General features: G+C 41.4%; 2 protein-coding genes across 2 annotated transcripts in view; one reads left to right on the top strand and one right to left on the bottom strand.

Annotated features, from left to right (window-relative positions):
- Positions 1–24,788, top strand: part of LOC109398469 (allatostatin-A) — a 148,615-nt gene that overhangs the window by 79,809 nt on the left and 44,018 nt on the right. The gene's annotated exons all lie outside the window — the stretch shown is intronic.
- Positions 19,828–21,109, bottom strand: LOC109398470 (probable salivary secreted peptide). The gene is made up of 2 exons (XM_019670849.4): positions 20,778–21,109; positions 19,828–20,281 (listed from the first exon to the last, which is right to left on the bottom strand). The coding sequence occupies exons 1-2, from the start codon at positions 20,955–20,957 to the stop codon at positions 20,108–20,110; spliced, it is 354 nt and encodes a 117-aa protein (XP_019526394.3). The 5' UTR covers positions 20,958–21,109; the 3' UTR covers positions 19,828–20,107.

A 24,788-nucleotide genomic window follows, 5' to 3' on the forward strand; every position in this document is an offset into this window, starting at 1 on the left:
TCCGAGAATCCTACTGAGAATTTCCCCAAAATAAAAACCTTCCGGGAATCTTCAAGCAATTCCTTCAATCCTGCAACCATTATTTCGAACGCTGCATTGTTTTTGTTGTGTGGTAACAATGGTAACATCACGTGAAAATTTTTGACAAATCTGAAGCAGTGAACTGAAATTTCCAACAACTGTGATGCTGCAAGGGCTGTCGGCAAGATCCATCAAAAATGAATCACCCCTCACTACAGCGTAAAAAGCCAAAAAATATAAAAAGAAAAATAACAGAGAAGAAGAATAATAAGGGGAAGGTGTAGCTGCTAAAAATATCATCGGAGATGTTCTCTTTTAGATATTTGATGGATGGTTTGTATTTATTTCTCAATCCTAATGCCAAAAACTATTGTTTTATACTCTTCTACTCTACGACGTTTAGGTCGTTGAGTTTTGGTCTTTCTCAAGGGTATTGTCTACTGTTTTCTTCTATAAGCAATGGGGGAAAAATCTGCTTAACAGAAATCGGGGACCGACTCTTACAGGCAAAGGAGGAGTTTCCCAGGCCCTCGGAAGGCGGGCAGGGTCGCCACTACGACCGCTTCCAACTGTACTGCAAGCATCTAGAACTGAAACTGCGTGCACGACCTTCTGAAGGTTAAGGGCCTATCAGTTAGCACACAGAAGGAGTTCTCGACAAGGGACCTCCTACTGGCCTGGTCCCTGTCGGGTACCTCTTTCCAACAGCGGGCTCGGATCCAATTCAGTAGACAGATGTCACGGCAGGAACACTACCAGGATGTTCTTTCCGTGGCTGCAGGGCATCGGTATGACACAAGAGTATAGAAGAGGAAATGAGGACCTACCATGTCCACCTGGATGAACAACGTGAAAAACTGATCGAGTGGAATCGGTTTTAGGATAACTGGGAAACAAATTGGTAAGAAAGGATCGGGTTGGGAGATCCCGCAACGTTCTGGGAAACTGGAGGAACATCAACCAAAACTGACGATGATGCATAAAATTAAAGCCGTCATGTAGCCAAGAAGGTAGGTAGGCTCTAGACTGATTATAGCAAAATTGTTGAAATATAAGACCCAATGTTTGGCTCAAGACGTCTTTTTCTATCACACCCGAAATCTGTACTGAAAAATAGATTATGCTGAAAGCATATTTAGCAGCTTTTGGCACAGAAGAAAACAATGAAGGACTTCCGTTACCTTCTGAGCATGCTTTCCATAAGGCGTGGCAACGACCCACTTTTCTAGCGACGCTTCATAACAGCTTAGAATTTCCCTATTAATTTCAAAACGGTGTCACACGACGTTGCATGGCCCCGACGACCAGCGACGAACGTTCTCCTTTCTTCTCCCACATCTGGAATTTATCGTGCAGAATGAAACATGATGCACGCTCCCCTACTCTTCAGGCTAGTGAATGGCGGTAGTGGCTATAATCGCTCTTCCTTGTCGCGAAATGAGAAAAATGGAAAATCAACTCGGGAATCGCGCTACTTGGGCGGTGGCTTCTATATTCGTCTGTTTTCCACTATAACTCAGTCAATCTTGAACCAATTGACACAATTCTTGGAATGCGGTGAGATAGGTATAGTATCTACCCGTGTACAAAATTTCAAGTCAATCGGTTCAAAATTGACCGAGTTACAGTGGAAAACAGACGAAAATAACAGACGAAGAAAACCACCGCCCAAGTAGCGCGATACCCTCCCACAAAGAAAAGGAAAGACGTCGGTGTTTCAGAGACGACGATGCGATGACGATGTCCAAAGTAACAGCTGCACAGATTAAATCGAGCTTGTAAAGTGGCATCAACAACAAATCGAATAAAAGCCACCAGCTCGCGACCGCGTAGAATGCTGCGGTGAAAAGTGTCTTCCCGGCCGACAGATATAGGTTTTGCATTTTTATTGCATTTTTGCTGGGTGCATATTTCCGCTGGGAAAGTTCCCATCGACGCGACGGTTGCACGCGCGGGTGCATTATCGTCGGTTCTGTTTGATGACAACCACGTGATGGGCTCGTAGGCAAAAGTTGGCCATCATGGCCATAATGGCCATGCCAGCTACCAGACGAGGCAGCAAAGAAAGTGGAAGGTATTCATGAACGATAAAGGATTATAAGCTTGTTATGCTGTCTTCTACGTCCTGCGAGCAGTTATCGACGGAAAATTTGCATACCGATCCTTGCTTTATAGAAATTCTGGTTTATTTTTAAAATATTAGGTTTGAGAAACAATAATGAAAACGGTAGCTCAATAAAGTTTGATGATCTTCTGCCACGTAAGGTTGCAGGTCAATGTGGGGAAGGAGAAGGAAGTTATGATTGCAATGGTTTGTATTCAAATCAGACCGAATATACAAATATGCTATATTAACAATATAGGTCACTTCGTGTTTTCACATACAACGACATGGAGACGCCGTTTACGAATGATTACAGCACCACCTGCTGTCAGAAAAAGTGAATAATTGTATTTTGATCAATTTTTGTTTACCGTGCAAGGTGACATTTCTGAAAAAAAGATGCTAGGGGTGTCAAAGTTTTTTGTTCCAAAATAATCGAATAATAAATAATCGATTTACAATATGCACAAACAAAATAATATTGCGCATTTAGTTCATCACTGGACTGCGCACTCGGTCTTCATAAGTGCGAAAACTTTATTAACGCGATTGCGCGTTATTTTGCGCGATTACATCAAATCCAGTTGATTATATATAGCATATTTGTCCACAGGCTCCGTTTGTAGTTAGGTTTTTATTAGACCCCCCTAACCATTCATTCTTTGGCACGGTAAGCATAAAGCCGCATAACACCATGAATTAGGGGTCACCTGTTTAGTGGACTCTTACCACTGGATCAGGCGATCCGTAGTGTTATTCTTAGCCAATTGAGACAACCGCTACCGACACTACACAGTTATCTAGGCTGATCGGGAAAAGAAGTTAACATTGATGGTCAACTTCCAAACGAGCCCGAACAGCCCACCAATGATACCATTATGATACTATTTTTCATTATGCAACTCATTTCAGTTTCATAATGAACCAGTTCGGAAAAATGGTCCATTATGATACCAAAATGAGTTATATAAAATAGAAGTTATGATACTGAATAGCATAAATAAATTTTAAATCATAACAAATGTTATTTACTGCTTGCCGAAAAAGTCCATGATGAAAATTTTTGACACATCGGGAACAATGAACTGAAATTCCCGGCTACTGTGTTGCTGCATGGGCTGGCGGCAACATCTGTCAAACAAGATTCACCCCTCATCACTGAACGAAAACTCCCGCCATAAATTGAATGATTTTTGCCTCATCCGAGCCCCATGCCTGTTTTCAGACAAGACTTGGATGATTTTTCATTCGATTCAGCTTCCTTCAAAATCAAAACAATTTGAATGTTTACCCTCTTAAGAAAGGATGATTATCATTGCTTCTCAAGAAGCCAATAAATAAATGATATTCATTCCTTTTTCGGTTAAATTTGGTATGGGCTCTGTTTTTATGTATAGTTCAAATTTTTAGCTATTGAAAATGCAAACTAAAAACACCAATTTCAAATAGATTCCATTAGTTTATTCTTCCACTTTATTTACATTAATATAGGTGCGTGGATCCCTCGGTGGATCTGGCCATATCGCTGGATGAAATTATGGACGCATACCTCCTGCAAATAAATAATAATTACTCGTTCAATCATATTTGGATAATGGTTTGATAAACCTATAATATTCAATTTTCTTACCTTGCTTGTTGTGTGGGCTTTTTTTTTTGTATTTGCGCCTCCAACGAATCTCTCCGGAAACAAAACAAAAACTTTTGACCAAACTCCACACTGTTGGTTTTTTAAGAGAGACAGATGTTGATCTAAAATTGAACGATTTTCGGTATAGGACATAGATGGACAGGCTTTCAGGTGTTTTTGTGACGATAATCAGTCACAACAAACCCCAAGCAATAAATCCTTCATTATCTGTGTCAATTTTAATATTATAACAGGATGATTTTTATTCGATAGTACGCAGTAAAATCATTCTGCACTAAAATCATTCAAAATTCAGATTCTGCAGATTTGAACCGTACCGAATGATGAATCATTCTTTAAATGGCGGGGGTTTTCGTTCAGTGATCAAGCGTAAAAAGCTGGATAGAACTTGGCCTGCTATTTTTCAAATTATGTTCTTTGAACAGCTACTAATGGAAGATTTTTTTTTACCTGCTAATGGGTAGTACGCTGATCGCAAGAAATTTCTTGGCCTATCTCGATGCGTGGAAAACTCAGGCAAGGAATCGCTCAAGAAATAATAAAGCATCGCTTTATGCCGGATCCTAGTACGGAGCTGAAACGAAACGTCAAATCAAATGGGGCTTGCTGTGTTAAGTTTCTTGACCATAGTCTATTTTACGAGCCGATTTTATGAATGAATTTTGACAGGAGGTAGTGTCCAATAACCCGTGAAAACCAATATCATCATCAACATTGTTGTCACTTCGTAAAATGGCTCATTCCGGTTACGGAAAAATAATGCACTGAACGAAAATTACTTGAGCGATTCCGTTTGAAGTGCATACCTCGCATAAAGTACGAATTTGTATATTGTGGAACAAACACTACACCCCTTGAACATGATTTAGGTGAAAATTTTACAAAATTATTTGTATGTAAGCATAACCCAAAGTTGTTAAATTAAAAAAAATGAATGTTAACTTATGGCAGTGTCGCTGGAAATTGAATCGATCAAATTTTAAGATGAGAGCGGTAATATAACATTTTTTCTATTAGTTTTCAACTGCTTTCTGCCGAACTTGACTAAAAAATCTAGGAAAAACTAGGAGTGGGTAATGTCTGAGACATAACCGCAATGTTGACGTAGGACAAAGACTGGAACAAGATTCCGACTTTTATATTTCCATAATACAATGTTTGTTGTTAGGATAATACAAATGGTGGACTGATGTGTTGAGTAAAGTTGTTGTGTGATCGCTTTCGCTGAACGCATTTATAACTCAACAAACATTTTTGCTGTATAAGAGTAAAACAAATCACTCTTAAGCTAACGTTAGCACAATAAGCTGTTATTTAGCTGGTTCGGTTACTTGGAAAGATGTTGACTAGTTCAAGAGTTATTTCGTTTTGAAAGAAATGGTCAAATTACTGTTCTACGAGAGAATTTTCATCGAGCGGATAAAATTATTAGATAATTGAACGGCGTTAGATAGATCTTTTCAACAAAAGTTTAACGTGAAACGTGATACTCTTTCGACAATAATGTTGTTTTCATCCAGGAAGAACATATTGTCGGTTTCCTGCAATAGGGGCACAACTCAAAATTTGTCATTTTTGAGATTTTGATGGCAAATGATGAAAAACTATGCAAACTTTCATCTCACAAACACCCGTTCCGAAATTCGTTGAGAAACTCGAGATTTTTGCATTTTCACCAATTTTCCGCAATAAAGGCACAACTCAAAATCAGTCAACTTTTTCAATAGTCGTTGAAAAATAGTAATCCGAAATTCATGAAACAGATAGTCCTTCAGTCCCCCTCCATGATACAACAGTCAAAATTCGTTTACTTTTGTAGAATAATGAGATAAATAAGTAAACTTGTAGGAGGTGCTTCAAGGTTGCCAATATTCAAACGCTCATTCTGAAAATTCACATTTTTTGAGTTGTGCCCCTATTGCAGGAAACCGACGATATTAGTGGCCGACTTCACTATTGCTGAACTACCAAGCTTTCAGTCTGTCGCTTTTGATTATCCGAATCATAACTCTTGAGGAATCATTTTCGCTGATCCTGGAAAAGACCGTTTATAAAACGGAAGATTTTGGCAAGACAATTGCATGAATTCATCACGCAATGCGATTTTACCCATACTAAATGCGGCCGTTTGCTGCCGTGGATGAGATTCCTGGTGCTGCCACCACGATAGCCGAGAGTCATCGCTGAGTTTGTGTGCTGCTGCCTAGCTGGGAGGTGACATCTCCCTTCTCCTTGACTGATCCAAGGAAAATGACGCAAGATAACAGAGGAAACAGCTGTTATGCCCCTAGATTAGCAGATGAAGCTCCTCCCATTCGGCGGGCTTTCCAGTTTATTCCGTTTGACCCGCCCACATTGTGTCAGACGCTTCAAACGACTAATCAACCGTTCTTTGAGACAATTTCTAATCGAACGGATAAACTAATTGAAGTATTGAATAGTTAAGATCATTTTAATTCGATAAATATAAGAATGAAACAATGTTCCAGGCACAATTGTCCGAATAAGATAATGCGTTGCTAAATTTCGTGTAGAAAGATTAGTGATCGAATTGCTGTTGCTGAGCCACCAAGCATTCATTTTTCGAATGCATTACACTTTTACCGATCGATGGAATATATCCGAAAATTATCCGATTTATAACTCTTAAGGAATAATTTTCTCTGGTCCTGAAATGGTCCGTTCAATTAACGGTTGATTTTAGAAAGACAATTGAAAATTATCCGCACTTAATGCGGGAAGCCTTCGAAAACTGATGCCGCCTGCTGCCCTGAATGAGATTCCTGGTTCTATCAGATAGGGTAAACAGGTATAATATGCCCCCCCTAAGCAGGAATGGCAATATATCCGAAACTGGCGCCTTATTCCATCTATTGTTCACTGCAAATCGTTGTTACTAAAGTTAGTGAAGTGTTGCATGCGAACTTTGTCTCACGAGAGGTGGCTATGGAAACTTTGGAACGTTTTTCGAAAACGTTCCGAAATTTGCCTTTTCAAAACAAACGGGGCAATACGCCCCATCAATAGAAAAACGTCCAGCCCCGTAATAAAACTGTCCCAGGGGATAATTCCACCACATGCTTATCCTAGGAGGGTCTTTTAACAAGTGTTTAACTGCATAAAAGTTGCAAAATAACACAAGCGAACAGAACTAGCTTCGTTTACAATGAAGTCAGCTTACAAGAGGTAAAATATTACGCCAAAAGCCTCGATTTCAGACTTTTTGATATTTTTATTGCTTTTCCGTACCAATCACCTAACAAACCAGCTTGATGGCAATTATTCTTCAATATTTAAGATTTCTAATCGAACACGCATGCAAAAAGCGCATGAATCGCTAAAAAATGAAGGGGGGCGTTTTGCCCCGGTGGGGCGCATTATACCCTTTTACCCTATATAGCCCAAGAGCCGTCGCTGGGTTGGTGCGCAGCTACCCAGCTGCGGAGGTAACTTCCATTGCCGGGCTTACCGCAGCCGTGATCAGTGGATGAGATTTCTGGTGCTATCACTCGTCGCAGTTGACGTGCTGCTGCGCAGCCGTGGACGTGATATCCACCTCCACCCTCCCTGACTGATCCAAATGACGAAATAAATCAGAGGGAATAGCTTTTATGCCCCTAGATTAGCAGATGAAGCTCCTCCCATTCGGCTGGCTTTCCAGTTTATTTCGATTGCATGACCCGCCCCGCATGCTTCGGACGCTTCAAACGATTTTCAACCAAGAAATGAGAGAAATTTTCACTTAACAAATAAAGTAACCAAAATATAAAAAGATTTAGATCATTTTAATTCCAAAAATGCTATAATTAAACCGGGGATCGTCCTTAAATTACGGCACACAAAAGTTGGTCATTTTCAACCCCTCCTCATTCCTATGTCACACGTTTTGCATGGGACCTCTGAAATTCTTGTATGGATCGTCACACTTTGCTGACCCCCCCCCCCCCTTTAAACGTGACGTAATTTCTGCACGCTCTCCAATGTTTCACGAAAAATTGTTCTGATAGGACAATGCGTTGCTAAATTCTGGGTGGAACGATTAGTGGCCGGAATTCAATCTTTCATTTTTCGATTGAACCACACTTTTCTCGATTGATGGAATGAAATTATCTGATTTACAACTCTTGAGGAATTATTTTCGGTGGTCCTGAAAAGGACCGATTCATTATTTGACGATTTTAGGAACGAAATGGCATGAAAACATCATGTTACCACAGAGAACAGATATCCAAGTCCAGTTCCGAAACTGTGTAAGAAATTTATCGACCATTTGAAATCGACAACACGAGTGGCAATAGCGTGGCGCTGCAATCGGTTAATTTCACATACTAATCTAATTCACCACTTGAAATGTTTCAATTCACCACTGACTGTGGCAATATGGTGTTTGGTGGCGTTAGTGTTGTCATCGCGTATTGGTTTGCAACCTTACTCAAGTAAAGATTCAAATCCTTTCACAACTTTCTGAATGAAATTTGCTCTAGCCTGGATGTCTGTTCTCTGTGATGTTACGCAATGCGTGTTGGTTTTCTCTTTGCTAAATACAGGATGCCACCGAAAACTGGTACGCCGCTTTCTGTCATGGATGAGATTCCTGGTGCTATCCGCACAATAGCCGAGAGTTGCGGCTGGGTTGATGTGCCACTGCTCAGCTGTGGAGATGACATCCACCCTGCCTGACTGATCCAACGAAAATGACGAAAGAAATCAGAGGGAACAGCTTTTATGTTCCTAAATTGGCAGATGAAGCTCCTCCCATTCGGCTGGCTTTCCAGTTTATTTCGTTTGCATGACCCGCCCCGCATGCACTAGATGCTTGAAACGGTTAATCAACCGAGAAATGAGAAAAGTTTCATTGTCCGAATAAAGTAACCTAAATATTGAAAGATTTAGATCATTTTAACTCGAAAAATGCTATAATTAAATAATGATTCACGAAAAATGGTCCAGATAGGATGAAGCGTTGCTAAATTCCGAATGGAACCATTAGTGGCCGGCATCATCATTGCTGTAGGGCCACCAAGCATTAAATATTTCACTTTTCGGTTGCACCATACTTTTCCCGTTCGAAATAATTATCTGATTCACAACTCTTAAGTAGGTAATAATTTTCGATGGTCCTGAAAAGAACCGTTTGAATATTGGTCGAATTTAGATAGAAATTGACATTAATTCATCATGCCACGCAATGCGTGTTGGATTTCTCCGTGCTGTTTGCTCAACGCCGTCGAAAATTGGCCCGCCGCTTGCTGCCGTGGGTGCGATTCCGGATTTTGCTGCTGTCTCTGCCACCACCGTCGATCAATCCGATATTCAAACACTTCCTTGGTCTGCCGCGTTAGACGGTTAGAAGGTGAATGTGCAACAGCACCCTTGCCGAAAACCACCGCCACCGAGCCGACACGGCCGTCAAAGAAGAATGAGCGAAAACGCAAACGAAGAAAGTGGGCAGCTCTCGTTCGATGCGTTCACCTCGAGACGACAAAGGCAAATGAGGGAAGATGCGAAGAAGCAGTAGCTTTTATATTCGACGGGAGCATCCAAAATGTGCTCGATCGTGATTGGCTGGAATAAACATGGGTTCACTTTTCCCAATTTTTCAATAGTTTGTTATTGAAAAACAGCTAATGTTATTATTGGACATAATTGGTGTAAATATTTGCAATCGATTGGTGCCAAAATTTTAAAAATTCAACAAGAAATGGCTAAGTTATTAGCGCTCAAAATCTCCACTTTAAACGTAACGCGGCCGATTTCTGAAAATTTAGAATGACACCCGGTATAGAAAAGAGAGACGTAGTCCTACGTCAAAAAGTTATTAAGTACATTGACTCTTGATGTCATCGACCAAAAGTTTGGGCTCACCCCTCAATATGATGTATCAGCCAAAAGTTTGGGGTCAATTTCGAAAACATGGAAAAGTGATTTGGTAATATCTTAGTTCAATTTTAATTCTTTTTGGCTCATTTCAAAGATATTTAACTAAATTAACGTTTGATATCTTTAATTTAACGTATTCAAAGAACTTCATAAATAAAATGTAAAGTTAACACATTTCACCACATTTCAAAAAATGAGGCAATTTTACGTTAAGTTTTAGTATGTAAATTTTAACAAAGCACTTTTCCATGTTTGGATTAAGCCAAAACGATTTCGCCTCTGTGGTGACTACAATCATTCCGAGATGCTTTGGTTACCCTCTGAGGATGGCGGTCTTAAAATTGATACCAGAAGCTCGAATCTCACGAGCGCTGGTAGTGTGCCGTACGATGGTTTTTGCTTCCATAACTTGACGCAAATTAATTTGTTAAAAAATGCAAACGGTGGTAGGGTATCGCGCTACTTGGGCGGTGGTTTTCTTCGTCTGTTATTTTCGTCTGTTTTCCACTGTAACTCGGTCAATTTTGAACCGATTGACTTGAAATTTTGTACACGGGTAGATACTATACCTATCTCACCGCATTCCAAGAATTGTGTCAATTGGTTCAAGATTGACTGAGTTATAGTGGAAAACAGACGAATATAGAAGCCACCGCCCAAGTAGCGCGATTCCCTATTCTTGATTTGGTTCTGGTGAACGACACGGCGCTGCCAGTCTGTCGCCTTTCAGAAGCTGTCGAATCGCTCGTTGTAACAGATCCCGCGCACCCAGCGAAAGAAATTGATGTTGCGATGTCTCTACCGGTGGTGTACGAGCAAATTTCTGACAATGCGTCTTTCGATTTCCGTCGTGCTGATTATGAAATGCTCACCAACGACCTCTTATCTATTGATTGGCGCTTTTTGGACTCGGAACGTGACTTGGATGACATGGTGGAATTGTTCAGCAATGAAGTTCGTCAGATTATTGAGCGGCGTGTTCCACTTCAGCATCCTCCGTTGAAGCCACCCTGGACAAACCGATATCTTCGTAAGTTGAAGAGGCGAAGAAGGTCAGCACTTCGGAAATATAGGCGTAACCGTTCTACAGTATGTCCCATAAAAATGCGAAAGTTTTAGAAGACATGGTTCACCTGCTTCCAATCGATAAACCATGCATTTATCTATTGGATTATATAGTCGAGACACTGATTTAACAATGACATAGAAACATTTAGTAATTTTAATCATAAAGCTTTGAAAAAATAATGTTGAACATATGGATCTCAAAAACGTCCACGCCTCAGAGGCCGTTTTTGAAGGCTGTTAATTTCTTAAAATTGCTCTCAGTCACATTCAATTGAATTTTATTTCAAGAACAGCATTTTCATTGCTTGACAAGGTATTTGGGCGTCCGTTGGTGGGTTTGAACAAATAAGAAAATTTTCTGTCTTTTAAATTATGGGACATTTACTGAAAATTGTAGTGTACAATTCAAAATTTTCAGAAAATAATATGTATGATGCATCAAACTGTTTTCAAGTACTACGTATTTGTGTCTATCATGAATGTAGGTTTATGAAACTTCATTAGCAAGAAATTATCTTCATTTATATTCAAACAGTGTGAAGTTATTAGCTGATCAATCTAATACACGACTTTTGAAATATGCCCATTTTTTAGTATTTGGTTCCTAAGCATCTAATATTGTTTTCAAACAGTTTTCTAAACATGGGCATTTTCAAGAGTACCTATTTCTGCGTGATTCCTATGCATTGAAAAGCTTCCATCCAAATTCGTTAAGCTCAAATGATTTGAGGAAAAATTGATTTATTTTAGAAACTGTGGGCAATTATGAGGCATCGCATGTACGTAACCAATCAATATTTTGAAACAAATTTGAGATATCCTGTATGATAACCACCACCTTATTGTAGCCTTATTTTAAAAGGACGGATTCATTATCAATATTGCACCAAAAATTATAAGAAAACGAAAAAAAAATCGCATTTTTTTATGGGACATACTGTACACAGCTGAAACGTTGCTTCGTGGTTGCCAGTAACAAGTACACAAGCTACAATCGTCTTTCATACGCTCGATATGTTGACCGCGTTCAGAGGAATCTCCGGCTACATCCGAAACGTTTTTGATCCTTTGTGAAGTCTAAGCGCAAGGAAGATGGACTACCGACCAAGGATGGGAAAAAAAATCATTCATTTATTGCGTATGCCTTACTCACATCCACGCACAATCTGATGCGAGTGTGCTTCTCCCCCAGCCAAGCAAAATCTTTCCACTTTCATTGCCCATTCTTTCCAATCGCCGAGCACCGGGCGAAGCAAGCAACGACGGCCGAATGAATCGCTACCGAATCTGAGTGCCGAAGGCGAACGAACCAAGATTGAACGAATGTTTGCGTACTGAATCGGGTCCGAGAGCATTCATATTGGAACGTTCACTTAGCGTTCAGTGGAAGCATTCAGTACTGGGAATTGAATCAGTGAGTGCGTTTTGATTCAATCAGCTGAATGCCACTCGGTAGTTGAGAGAGCGAACGTTCTTTTCGTATACACCGATGCAAGCTGATTCATTTCGAACTCTATTTGTTTCTCTCCTGATTCGCTTCGGTGGCGTCGGTGGCGAGCCGTTCGTGTTGCGTTCGTTCTTAGTGCGCCGGGCTCTCACTCAGCATTGGGTTGTTGGCGTTCTTTTTGCAATTATGCATCGCCGGCATTCGGGTGAGTGAATGAGTTTTCCCATGCTTGCTACCGACTTTAATGCACTATGGGGATTCTTCTGTTGAAACTGCTGCTGAGAAATGTAACCTCTTTGCGCAACACTTCAAGGCTGCCTTCTCGAGTGTCGATGTTACACCTGCACTGGTCGCTGAAGCAATTCGTGATACTACTCCATCGAACGTAATCGATTTCGGTGTATTTGATGTTAATGACGGACACGTTATCGGGGCTATCCGAAAGCTGAAATACTCTACATCACCCGGACCTGATGGCATCCCGTCATCTTTATTGAAAAGGTGTTCCGCTGCATTTTTAACGTCGCTGATGAAGCTGTTCAACCACTCACTACAGCAAGGAACCTTTCCGACCAGTTGGAAGACTTCCTTCTTTTCACCTGTTTTCAAGAAGGGCGACAAGCGGAATATAGCCAACTATAGAGGGATAACATCTTTAACTGCATGCTCGAAAGTATTTGAGATTATCGTGAAAAATTTGCTTTTCGAAACTTGCAAGAACTTTATTTCCACGGCTCAACATGGCTTCTTTCCCGAAACGATCAGTGGCTACTAATCTCGTTGAATTTACTTTACTCTGTATTCGTTCAATGGATGCTGGAAAACAAGTGGACGTGATATATACGGATTTCAAATCAGCGTTTGATCGTATGAACCATTGCATGCTGCTCAATAAGCTAAGAAAACTTGGAATGTCAGATGGTTTTGTCCGATGGTTTAACTCGTATCTGTCTGGTCGGTCTATGAAAGTGCGTATCGGCTTGAATCATTCGGAGTCTATTACCATTCCCTCTGGAGTACCACAGGGGAGCAATCTCGGACCGCTTTTATTTTCGCTGTTCATCAACGACGTAGCGTATGTACTGCCCCGTAGCGAACGAATTTTCTATGCGGACGACGTGAAGATTTTCATCGTGATCATCTGCACCTGCACCTGAAGACTGTGTGGCATTACAGGCAGCGTTAAGCTCTTTTGAATGCTGGATCAGGCGTAATGGTTTAGAACTCTTCGTGGGAAATGCATTGCTATAACGTTTTGCAGAAAAAGGAATCCAATTCTATTTTCCGCAGCAATTTGTATCATAAAAAAAAGTACACTGCGAGACAAAAGATCTGAAAAGCCCTGGGCTAGGAGATTCTATGCATGGTTTCAAGGAAGTTATAGGAGGAGGAGGGTTGGGGGTGCTCAGAGGCTTTACAGGGGCCCTCAAGAGAGTTTTCGGGGAGTTCGGTGGGTCTCAAGTTCTATGGGGGTCCAAGGAGGTTTCAGGGGATTTTCGAAGACATCTCAGGAAGTCTAAGAGTATTTTCAACGGGTTTCGGAGGCGTTGCAATACCGTTTTCGGGAGTTCCAGAGGGTATCCTGTGCGTTACAGGAGATCCGAGGTGGGTTATCGAAGGCATTTCAGAAATCTTCAGTGGATTTTTAGGGGGTTCCAGAGGCGTTACAGAAGTGTTTCCTGTGGGTTTCGGACTTCGGAGGTTATTAGGTGCGTTTCATAGGGTTCGGGAGAGTTTCAGAGAGTTGGTTTTCAGTGGCATTTCAGGAATATTCAGAGGATTTTCAGCGAGAAACGTTACAGGCACGCTTTTGGAGGTTTAGGAGAGTTTCAGGTGCGTTTTCGGGTCTTCATTTCAAAAAATTTCTGATGATTTTCAACGGGTTCCTGCGGAAGGGCCTTAGGTGTGTTACAGGGGGTCCGAGGGAGCTTCCGAGGGGGGGGGGATCTAGAAAGCACTCTGGCAAGGCTTGGCTGAATGAATCATAAATATACAATTATCGTTCCCAAAACGTTAATAAGTATCCATGCCTCACGAGGAGTAAATTTTACTGCACCCTGTGTATTGATTCCTCACTGAACAAACCAGCAGCGAGTGACCCATACGACGAAGTTAAGAGATCACTCAAAGAAATTGAAGATTTCTTGTCCCATGCAACAATGCTGCTCAGCTGCGCATCACTGGAAACTACGACGTCGAATATTTTTGTGTGTGCTTGATTATCGCCGCGAAGCAGCAAATGCGTTCTCGCTCTTACATGTGGCTTGGATACATCTATCTCTATTGCTGGTGATGTGTGCGTTTGGTTCATTCATTTCAGCCCGTTTTGGCTTCCACTGTTGACCTGCTTCCAGTTTCTCAACGACACATTTTTCCTGACCTTTTCCCCCATGGACGAATCGGAACTCTGGCTGTGCCGATCCGAATTTTCGCAGTATTCATCATCCTCACTCTCGCCCTCGGTACCTTCGTCGTCTTCCACGGACTCCTTGGTCCTTGATGGACTCACAAACATAACATCCGCAAAGCTTTTCGACGCTGGCTTTAGCACCTTGCCGCCCGAGAGGCCCGCTAACTCCTTGTCCAAGTCCGCCATCTGCTTCTCGAACGGCTCCCGGTTTGCTTTCATCCACTGGATTTGGCCTCTCTTCTTCTGGAGCATCTTCGCCTGCCAAGCACCTTTTTCTTCTTCTTCCTCTGCACTCATTTGCCGCTACATCTCCATCTTCTTCTTTTCGAACGCCCGCTGCATCTCCTGCTCCTTCTTCCGCAGCTGCATTTCCGCTTCCAGCTTTTCCAACTGCCGCTTTTGACGATCTTCTAGCGCTCTGACTCTGGTTTCAACGATAGATGCCCCCGAGCGAGAGTTGACGCTGGCTTTGTCAGACTCTTCGGCTTGCTTCCGACTGCGAGTCTGCTTCTTCCGTTTTTGGTACTCCAGGGCTTTCTGCTGACAGGCCTCGCTGTGGCAGTATCAATTTTTGGGTAGTTTACTTGACTGGATACCCACGCATCGGATGTGAAAACACCTCGTACATCCATCACATTCAACCATCATTTCATCACAGACCGAGGCACCGCATACCCCACACGAAATTTCCGTGAGATTTCGGACGGTTTTGTCCTTCGCGGATTCGGAATCAGAAGCCATTGGCAAGTAGGACGAACTTCTCACAGCGACACTTTGTATCACTTCTTTTTTGAGAATGTTCCCGAAGGGAAACCCGTATTTGAAGCAGCCAATTTGTTCCTCGCTTCAGCCAGCCCTGACGAGTGATCAATACTCACCACTCGGATTGTTTGTGAATATACTTCAGCATGAGGCATTTGCACCCACCGATAGATATGAGTGTTGTTTGGTTACTTCTTTCATTCTTTGAGTAGCATGTGATGTGCGATGGTGCGCTATTACAAAGAGCGTACAAAAATGTGCTTCATGGCAGCGTGGACACTGGTAATTCGTTCATTTTTAAATGAATCATCCACGGTCTACGGAGCGTTACAGGGGATCCGAGTTCGTTTTAGGAAGTTTTAAAGAATTCAACGGATATCAGTGGCATTTTCGAGGCCTATAAGGTTTTCAAGCGAATTACGGGGAGTTTTGAGTAGGCTTTCGGAGCTATTTCAGGTGATTTCCGGTAGGGTACGGAGCCATATTGGGGGATTCGGGTGAGACTCAGAGGCATTACTTACAGGGGGTTTTGAGTTTAACTCACCACTTGACGACAGTATATAGTTGCATGAGGCTGTGCAAGCATGAATTTCATTCAAACACGCAAGTTATGCATGTAGATTCGATTACTTATGGCCAAGAATGGGAACCTCTCTCATCTCTCACCCTTGAACACGCTCTAAACTCTCCTTAAGGCGAAACTGGAAGCATTTCCTCACTTTTTGGTTTTTTATTTTTTATTAAATAACGAAGCAATATTTTCAAAATCGGTTTTCGTGCACATGTAGAGTATAGATCAAGGTATCTTCTGATTTTTTTTGTAGTGAAAAATATTTTTCGTTTTTGCAGAAACCATTTTTGAACAAAATTTCACAAAAAAAATGGTTTCTGCAAGAATGGAAAACATTTTCCACCTCAAAAAAATTCAGAAGATACCTTGATCAATACTCTACATGTGCACGAAAACCGATTTTGAAAATATTGCTTCGTTATTTAATAAAAAATCAAAAACCGAAAAAATGAGAAAATGCTTCCAGTTTCGCCTTAAGGTGAAACATCAAAAAATCCCTTTGCAAATTTGCATACAAACTATAGAGGCACAAATCTGACGAACGAAGCATCAAATCAAGCCACTGTTCGGGCTCGTTTGTAAGTTAACCATCAATGTTAACTTCTTTTCCTGATCAGCCTAGATAGCTGTGTAGTGTCGGTAGCGGTTGTCTCAATTGGCTAAGAATAACACTACGGACCGCCTGATCCAGTGGTAAGAGTCCACTCAACAGGTGACCCCTAATTCATGGTGTTATGCGGCTTTATGCTTACCGTGCCAAAGAATGAATGGTTAGGGGGGTCTAATAAAAACCTAACCACAAACGGAGCCTGTGGAGAATTAGGGCGTCCTCCACAGTATTACGCCCTTACTGCGCTAACCGGAGCAATGGTGCAGTGGACCTTGCGTTTCTCCGAGATAATCAGTTGCCCTTCTTAAGGACAAGGTATTTGGAGTACATTGCTCAAAATTTCTAGAGCACCGTTTTTTAGAACCGTTGAACGGATTTGGATGAAAATGCATCACGCTAATTGTTCAGTGGTTGTCAACAGCGTGATGCATTTTCATCCAAATTCGTTCAACGGTTCTAAAAAACGGTGCTCTAGAAATTTTGAGCAATGTACTCCAAATACCTTGTCCTTAAGGTGAATATAAAACGAAGCCACACCTTGAATTTTCAAAAGCACAAATCTGAAGAACCAAATATTGCAAAGTGCTGAAACGTTGATCGAATGATCAGCGCTGGTGGTGACCAATCGATCAACTTTTCAGTGCAATCCGTCATTTGGTTCTTCTCATTTGTGCTCTTGAAAATTCGAGGTGTGGCTTCGCCATATCTTCACCTTAAGTCTCAAATTTGAGGCTAAATAAGGGCGGGGCTATTCAACTGTTGTTAATTAGCTTACATTACTGCCTATATGGGTTCGCTTAATGCGTTTTCGCCATTGGCGTTTTTCAATTGATTCGTCGTTGATGTTTCCTTTTTGTGCTGTGATTGTGAAGAGTGTAATCCTGTCTAGTTTGGGTAGTGGCTACGGCAAGGAAACCTCAGATCAATTTTCAGCGTAAAAAGCGTATGTAGCCCAAGTGGATCTACTTCAAAAAGTTCATTTTCGTAGGGTAACTTCTGTTTAGGTTACCTTGTGAACCCAGCTTTGCTTTTTTCATTATAGATGAACTGTCGTGCCTCGAGCATGCTCTGTTTTAGAATAACGTTAACAGTATGTTTCAACCTTTCCTTATGGATGCCTTCAAGCAAGCTCTTGTTTTCAGCATCTTTTCGCTGATATTTGGCATCTGAAGTAGCTCAAACATTGATTTGAGATGCTTCAGTTTGATGGAATACTTAGGTAGTACAGTTCATGGTTAACTTAACATAGAATTGCACCTAACCCAACTCTGCATGAGCAGAATTTGTCATGAGTTGACTGATTGGCATGTGCCAGATGAGGACTCTCCATTTGACCTTTTTGCACTTTGGAGTGTTCCTTCGCAAACTTTGCGTATTCAGGCGTCCCTGTTCAACAAGCTAGGGAACCTGTAATAATTGGTTGCGATCACATTTTATGGATAACTCGCTTCCATTGCTACTCCAAGAGAGTTTCATTTTGGTTTTGTTATTACAACGCCCTTCATTGTGGTATACCATAGCTACTGCTTTGAAAGAAGCTTGTCCTCTGCGGTCTGTGCGGACCGCAAGAGGTATTCCTGAATGGAACTCGGACCTGTTCAAGTTCTAAATATCTTCGGATAAACCAGTCTTTTGTATAGCTACGAATCTTAGGCTTCTACCCCGAGGATTGTAGCTATAGAATCGATTTAGTGAGCACTAACAAGCTCTGCTTACTTCAAATCTCCTGGAGCAAATGGGGCTTTATCCTATTTTTCTCCAGAGGGATTTGAGTTTTTCAAACATGTTTGAACTCTTGAAGTTTTCTATTGGGTATTTTCATGGCATGAAATTACTCTGTAGTTTTATCCCGAAAGGGTGCGTGCGTTGTATAAAGAAGGAATAAGTTCCAGATTTATCTGGTTACGTCGTTCTTTCTGAAATGCTCGAAACGCATTGTCGATTATCACATCTGTGATGTTCGTTTGGCTAACATGCCTGTTCATGTGAACTCACATGTCTCCCAATTTGGGATGTCCACAGTGACTCTTTTACATAAAGTTGTATACGTTTTCAAGAAGGCACTCGCTCAAATGTAGTTTTTGCTTGGGTGATTTCTTGAATATTGAGGATGCTTTTGATGACGTGTCTTTCTATGTCATATTGAAAGTCGCATGACGTCGCAAGCTACCTCCAATGAGCTATAGGCTCTTTTTACGCTTATGCGTTTTACAGTGTCCTTTTCAGGGCACTGATTAACCCCGTTATGGTATGAGCTATGAGCTCTCGTTGCGCTTATGCGTTCATTCCCTCTTCTAGGGCACCCCTTCCTATTTCATCACCTTTCCCTTTCCCAATTCCCATCCCTTGTCCCATTCTCCCTCAGGTAAATGATGAAATAGGCTCATCTGTATGGCGATGGCACAAATGTCCCAAATGGAGGATAACGTGCCTCTGGATCCGGCCTTCTGATACCTGATAGAGGCACAAATCTGACGAACGAAGCATCAAATCAAGCCACACTTGTTTATCCTGGCTTTCCTCACTTGCAAAAAGAGACATTTGTTTACGAATTTTTAAGATCGGAGCTCTTGAAAACGAGAGTAGGGGTCCAAGTCGGCCATTGTGGCAGCCATATTTGTATTCTCTGATGTTTCTCCTTAACTCCACTCGCTACTTATTTCCCGTAAACCTCAATTGTGTCTAAAACAAATCATCGAAGTTTAAATGCGCTTACCTGTGGTAAGAAAAACAACAATAATAAGTGATGCTACATATGACAAAGCTATCATAAAACTTAATTAAAACCAGTTAAAATATAATTTTTACTTAGTACGTTGGTTTCGGCCTCACTTTTTCAAAATTTATGAGAATTTGACCTCAATAATACACCTTGCTACATGTTTTGTTTTAGAAGGGATGAAAATTCGAGTTGAATGGGAGTGAACGCGTTAACACTTGGTCTCCAGTTAGCCTAGTGTTTAAGGCTATGGATCGCCAATCCGAAGATGGAGGGTTCGATTCCCGTTCCGGACGGGAAAATTCTCTCGACTCCCTGGGCATAGTGTATCATTATACTTGCCTCACAATATACAAATTCATGCAGTGGCAGGCAAAGAAAGCCCTTCAATTAATAACTGTGGAAGTGCTCAAAGAACACTAAGTTGAAGCAAGGCAGGCCAAGTCCCAGTGGGGACGTAGAGCCATAAAGAAGAAGAACACTAGTGCTTTACCCTAATTGTTACAATTCTCGATAAAGTGGGCTGGGGTGAGTCATTATTGTGATATCACGCTGGCATAAATTTATGAGTAATCTTTTTATACTCCAGTTTGTAGACACATACAATCACTTCTTTATTGCAGATCTTAATACCATTCAATAAATAACATTTTCCCCATAACAAACTTTTATCAGCAGCTCTTCCTAGATCAGTTTATCAAAAAATGCTACCAGATAGCACAATTATTGCACCACCGAAAGCTCTTCCGTTAGCTTCTCATTTCTGAAACGGAACTGATATACCTCACACACTCCCTAATTGTTTTGCTGCACCCTTCCAGCTAGCGCGCAAAGACACCGCCATCCACCCAGGCGAGCTCTAAATTATCGGCCATAAATTTCCACGATAAAGCTAAATCCGTTGCCCCGTTGCGACTTCAGGTGAATCGTCGTGTGATTGTAACCGATGCCACCGGCCAGCAGACTGGCGTATCCGCCTTTGCCGTTGATGTACTGGTCGGTGATGTTGATGGCCGAAATGTTACGACCCAATTGACCCTGTAATGATGAGAAAGAGACAGGGAAAGTGAAAAAACGGAAATGGATGGGGGTTGATGTGGCGATTCAGTTGTTGCAGCCATACAAACTTTAAAAATTCAATTGCTATTGACACATGTTTTAACTTTGTTAGTATTCACGAAAAAATCTCAAGTTTGCTATAAAAAGTGAAAATGTGCAATAAAAATTTAAATTTTATAGCACATTATTAACTTTTCTGGCTCAAATTTTGTTCAAAGAATATGTTATACACACTTTTGCATGAATCATTTTAGAAATTTTTACGGTACTTTATTGTTTTACTTATTTTATAAAACGCTCAAGTATCATGTGAAATTACGGAGCCGCAGATTTCATGCCATAAAGACAATGCCAGCAAGTTGTCCAATAAATCAATAACTATTTTCAGTTTTAAACACTACTCAATAATTTGTAGCAAAAACACTCTGTCGAATAGCTTCAACCGATTACAACAAGGTTAACAATCGAAACCAACCTTCAGTGGGTAGACCAGATCCAGTGTCTTAACCTGCAGCAGGGAGGACGACTTGATGGCAAAGGTGCGATTCAGCAGGACATCGTACGGTCCCTTGTAGCCCCAGAAGTAGTTGTGACTCTGGCAAATGACCACGGCGCCGAAGGAGACCAGAATGGCGGCAAAAACGAGGGACTTCATTTTCAATTGCGATACTTTACGATCACTAAACTTTTCACTTTCTATCGATGGTGGTGATGATGGTGTGGCGCACTCGGAATTGAACTGATATCGGAACCACCAATGAAGACTTATTTTATAGCACTTGGTGGAAGGTAGTTCGTTTGAGAAGAACGATATAGGTACCTAGCCGAGTATCTGCTGCACCCTTCCAGAGGAAGTTGTTCCACCAATGTTATCTTATCGGTTCGTGTTTTGTATCTTCCGAGCAGGTGATTGTAATTGTTTGCAGAATGATAGATTTTAGAGAATGAATGAGAATCATCATCGGGTCTGTTTTCTCTTGTTCTTGGAATTACATCCCAAGTGGAATGTATCCATTAACTTGGTTCTTACTGTTATTTTTATTCGTCTTTATGGCTCTACGCTCCCACTGGAACTTGGCTTACTTCTCATCATATCAGTGTTCTTTGAGCACTTTCACTTATTTGAAAAGCTTTCTTTGCCAGCCCTTACTCGATTCGTTATACTATTGTGAGGCAAGAATGACGATACAGTATCCTAAATCGAGAAATTACGCTGACCAAATGGAAATCGAACCCGCTGTCTCGCTGTCTGTGATTGACGATCCAAAACTCTAACCACTCGGTAAACTGGAGCTTCTGATAAGTTTAGTCTTACAAACGTGCAACCAGAAAGGATTCATCTGAGATTTGAACCCATCCCACAGTATCTTCAATAGATGCACGTACACCATCTTAATCGAATAAGACCCCAACATTTGCTGTACTGCAAATAACAGCCTCCATAACACATACTCTACTTAGCTTAAGTGGATGAATCATATCACCGTGTGCGAGAGAGCTTACTTTTTTATCATTTGACAAAATAGACAACCAATCATCGTCGTCGTCGTCGTCGTCGCGTGTAGATGAGTCGTCGTCGTCGTCGTCGTAACGCACTTGATCAAACTGACAAATTTTCTGTTCTACAAACAGGTGATAACACGATTCCCACATTATTGAAGAAGGAACAGAAAACATCTTCATGAGCGCTATATCGTTTGGTTCCGAGAATGAGGGGGTTCCCAGAGAATTACGTATTATACTTACGATGGAGATAAAATGCAGGATGATAATTTTCTTAGTATAATCTAGGCATTTGCATAGGACTGCAAAGATTCATTTTGTTTTTAGTTATTTTTTTCAATTTTGCTCATATCTTCACACGTTATGTTGACTTTGTTACTATGTTTCACTATCTATTTTTGTTTTTTAATCTATTTGCCTTTTTTCGCATTTTCTCGTACTGTTTTATTTTCTCATTTTCTTCATTATTTTTTTATATTTTTTTCTTTTTAATGGCTGATTGTAGGGTATAATTACCCTTCTTAAATCATAACAAGCATTGTTGATATTAAGAACTAGTCACATAAACTTATGCAACGTTGTTTCCGCCCTCATCGGTGTCTTAGAGGATTTCAAGGGGCTCTTCGGAGGATTTTAGGAAGATAACAAAATGTTTTCAAAGGGGTTTTAAGGAAACAGCATTGTGTTTTCAAAGCATGCGCGTATCCCGATCAGGAACGAATAACTGACACAAAACTGCAGAATACCAAAGTCAGGTATCATACCAAGACGAGGTATTGGTCGGTTACCAAAGTATTGGAAATAACATATAATGGTATTTTGTAGATATTGATAGAATCCCCCAACGAGTTATTGGTTTGGTGTTGAGGTATTATGCAATTACGGAAAATGTATTGTTGGTATGGAAAAATCGCCGATTATTGTTAAGGTATGGCCATGCCTGATGTCATTATTCACATGTAATGCACATAATACACACCAGTTATAATCTTAGGTATGTACATAGTTTACCTCTTATGCAGAGCTTCTTAATACCTCATTCAGGTTGTAGGTATTGGATTTTACATAGGTACCTGAGTTTGGAATTATGCAACTATTTTCTCCTGCTCGGGAGCTAGACCCCTCAGCTCCAACGTGAAGTCGAATCAGTAGAGCTGAATAAAGCGGAATACAGAAACAACCAATGGCGACCAATGAGCTGGACGAGGACGAAGCAATCGGAAGTGGCGTTGTGCGAAGCTCGAAAAGCTAAACGAAGAAGTTGACGGGATCTAAGTATGGGAAGAAAAGTCGAGGATCGAAAAGCTTAAAAAAGCGAATGCAACAATTGGACATCAACTAAATATCCAAGAAGAGCATTTCACAAGCGCTCGACTCCGAATATTTCTCAGGAGCTCACAGCAAAGTCGGTCAGAGGACCAACGACCCAAGTAACACACATGTTATATATTAGTTACGACAGCGCAAGTTTTGGTTGTATAGAAGTTAATTTTACGTAATTCTAACATTGTGTTAAAATGACGTCAAATAAACTTCTATACAACCAAAATTTGCGCTGTCGTAACTAATATATAACATGTGTGTTGCTTGGGGAGGCTGCTGCAGAGTTGTCTTATCAAGCGTAGCGAAGATTTGACGCCACTGCGACGATCAGAGTTTCCAAAACCCGAGAAGGTGAAGAAGAAGAAGAAAATCAAGAAAGTAGTGGCAGTTGTTGAGTCAAATAGCGCGAGTTTTTAATTAGAGTTCGCTGTAAAGGTGGGAAGCTGCTAATAATAATAAAATCAAAGCGAGGAAAAGAAGAGTTCCGCAGAGCAGGAGTAAATCAGCGAAGATGAGAGTTCCAAAGAGATGAGGAACCAAAAGAAGTATCGACGAAAAAACGGAAAACAACAGCTGCGAGACGTCAACGAAGTTGTAAGGCTTTTTCAGCGTGGAGAATTTGGCACGGTGTCTGAAAGGAGAAGCCCTAGAGGTTGTAAGGACCAGGCCGCTATTGCCGAAATTCCTCCAAATTATTATGGATGCACTGTGCTGGTTGCACAGTGGGCCTGAGCGACTTCGCAGCATGTGTCGTAGGTTCACAACGCAGTGCCACTGAAAGTGGATGGGCTGCCAAGTGGTAGTTTAGGCTTCGGAATGGTAGTTTAATAGGCCATTGATCACTCGAGGAACGAATGGAGAAACTGCCAGCTGGTACTCAGTTGTAAGGTGATAACGCTGCGGACCACCCAAGGTATAGGAGTAGCTGAACAACAGTTTCCTTAGCTAAAGTTTGCTTAAGAGTGGTTTGTTCCACTCTTATACAGCAAAAATGTTTGCTGGGGATACTCAACCCCCAACCTGTCAAGCATCGTGAAGGACGCTGCCGAAGTTGCTGCGTATGGAGAAGAAATCCCCCGTTCCGGAGAACTCGCGTCGTAGAATGAATCGAGAAGCAGGGCACTTGATGGATACGTGCACTCGCACAGCATGGTAGAAAGAAGGAGTTCCTTAGTCCCTTAGTGAGATAGAGGCAACCCTGTCGAGTTTGCGGTAGACCGGATTCGAAACTCGGAGAGCGATGGAAAGCGGTAAGCTTCCGTTGCAACCGAACGTTGAAGGCTATTACGCTGGACTGAACTACAACGTTCATGCTAGCCAGCCAAAGCCAAGCGTGATTTCCCGGATGATGCCCGCCCGTCACTTGGCACTGCAGAAAGTAGGTTATACGTGAACACTATGCTAGTGAATCGGATTGAAGTTCGAGGCGTGACACACCCGTTTGGTGTGACTTAGACTTCATCTCGGTGAGTCGAGTACCCACACAGTAGAGATCTTGAAACTTTCGCAGCACAACGGTAGTTGTATCAGTAATGATGAGGGAATAAGTGCATCTTCAAGGCCTGCCCATCACCGACGCCCAACATACCGCTCCATAGATGCTGATCGGACTGAAGGATATTCACCTATACGCGCCGTTGGAATCACGAATAGGCCGATC

Source organism: Aedes albopictus, chromosome 1 (genome assembly GCF_035046485.1).
Source record: "Aedes albopictus strain Foshan chromosome 1, AalbF5, whole genome shotgun sequence".
Classification (NCBI taxonomy): domain Eukaryota; kingdom Metazoa; phylum Arthropoda; class Insecta; order Diptera; family Culicidae; genus Aedes; species Aedes albopictus.